Below are 1338 nucleotides of genomic sequence, written 5' to 3'. Positions count from 1 at the left end.
CCATACACTCCAGCACACAATACACATTCAGGGAGCGATATATACTTATATCTACTTATAAACGGCGATGAAGAAGATACCAGGAAGGATATAAACAAAGTCCACGGATAATTTGCTTTACACTTTTTGTGAAGAAAATTCGCCGCCCAGAAGTAGGCAAACTATTCTTAGGAATTAATGAATGATTTTCCAAGGAGACTAATTAGCTAAGAGTAGCTGGAATTACCTTCTGATTATCCCTTACTAAATGTCACTGCTTTGCGTATGTGTTGTGCCTGTCTGAGGATGACATCGATTTCCACGTGGATGTTTGTGTGTTATTAAGAAAGCAAGAATTAAAAGTCATCACTAACTGAATCTTACCTTTGCCTCTATGGCCTTATCAACGGTGACGCATTCTTGGTTGGTAATTAAGAAATCGTCCCACGTAACTCACCTGTGCATCCTGAGGTGTTCCGAGCGCCTGAAGGTCCTGCCGCAGACGGGGCAGGTGAGGGGCGTGTGAGTTCTCTCGTGCACCAGCAGGAGGTACGCCCGCGGGAATCTCCGCTCACACACGCGACACACGTATGATCTCCCGCCCTCGCGCTTCGTCCGCCGACACACGCGGCCGCCCTCGACCACAGCCATGGCGCCCACCATCACGCCCACAGTCACGCTGGCACGAGGAACTGCGTTGCCTGACGCAGGTGAAGGCCCGGGAGGAGGCAGAGTTTGTGCTAGGGCGTTCAGGGAAGCGAAGCTCCGAGGTAGTTGGATGCTGGGGCGTGATTTGGAAGGGCAGGCGGCGTCACACTCCACGTGCGCATCCTCCTCCCCGCAGCATTCATCGCAGCAGTGCATAAAGTCAAGAGAAGGCATGCTGAGCGAGTGACCAAAAGCTGCTCAAGTGAGCGCCTGTGGCATCGTGATTCACAATAGACAGTGTAACTGAACCTTCTCCCTAAATCCTTCCGTGGACAGTGTCTCCAGCATACTCTAGCGTCGGGCGGAGGCGCTAAGGGGAGCTAAGGGGAAGTGGCGTTTGCAAGATACTGGCACTTAGGGAGGGTGACGTGGTGGCCGCCGGTGCACGCGAAGGCCTCGGCACGTGATGGCCGCACGGTGGCACACGAGTCCGGGCGGAGCAGGGCGAGGCGGAGTTACGTAATCTGGGTAACACGCCGCAGTGTAACAGTCGGGAGGCGTGGGCCACGTGGCCGCTCACTCGACGTGCTGGCTGCGAGGACGTGGGGCACCGAAGCCGTGGTCACCTGTCAGCCGGGCCGGGCGGACTGGCTGGCGGCTGTGGCGTTCCTGCGACCCTGTGCCGCTTCGGGACGTGCCCAGCCTGCGACG

The 1338-nt window shown here is 56.1% G+C and overlaps 1 protein-coding gene across 1 annotated transcript in view; it reads right to left on the bottom strand.

The window, feature by feature from the left end:
- LOC119589230 (protein odd-skipped-like) overlaps window positions 1-1294 on the bottom strand; it is a gene marked incomplete in the record, with an annotated part of 2567 nt that extends 1273 nt beyond the window's left edge. Inside the window, 1 exon segment of the mRNA XM_037937833.1 lies at window positions 437-1294. Within this exon segment, the coding sequence (XP_037793761.1) occupies window positions 437-861 (425 nt within the window).
- Window positions 1295-1338: the final 44 nt, after the last annotated feature.

This window comes from Penaeus monodon, chromosome 25, assembly GCF_015228065.2.
Source record: "Penaeus monodon isolate SGIC_2016 chromosome 25, NSTDA_Pmon_1, whole genome shotgun sequence".
NCBI classification, from domain to species: domain Eukaryota; kingdom Metazoa; phylum Arthropoda; class Malacostraca; order Decapoda; family Penaeidae; genus Penaeus; species Penaeus monodon.
Note: the sequence above shows the minus strand (reverse complement) of the source record. Positions and strands in the feature narration are given on the sequence as shown.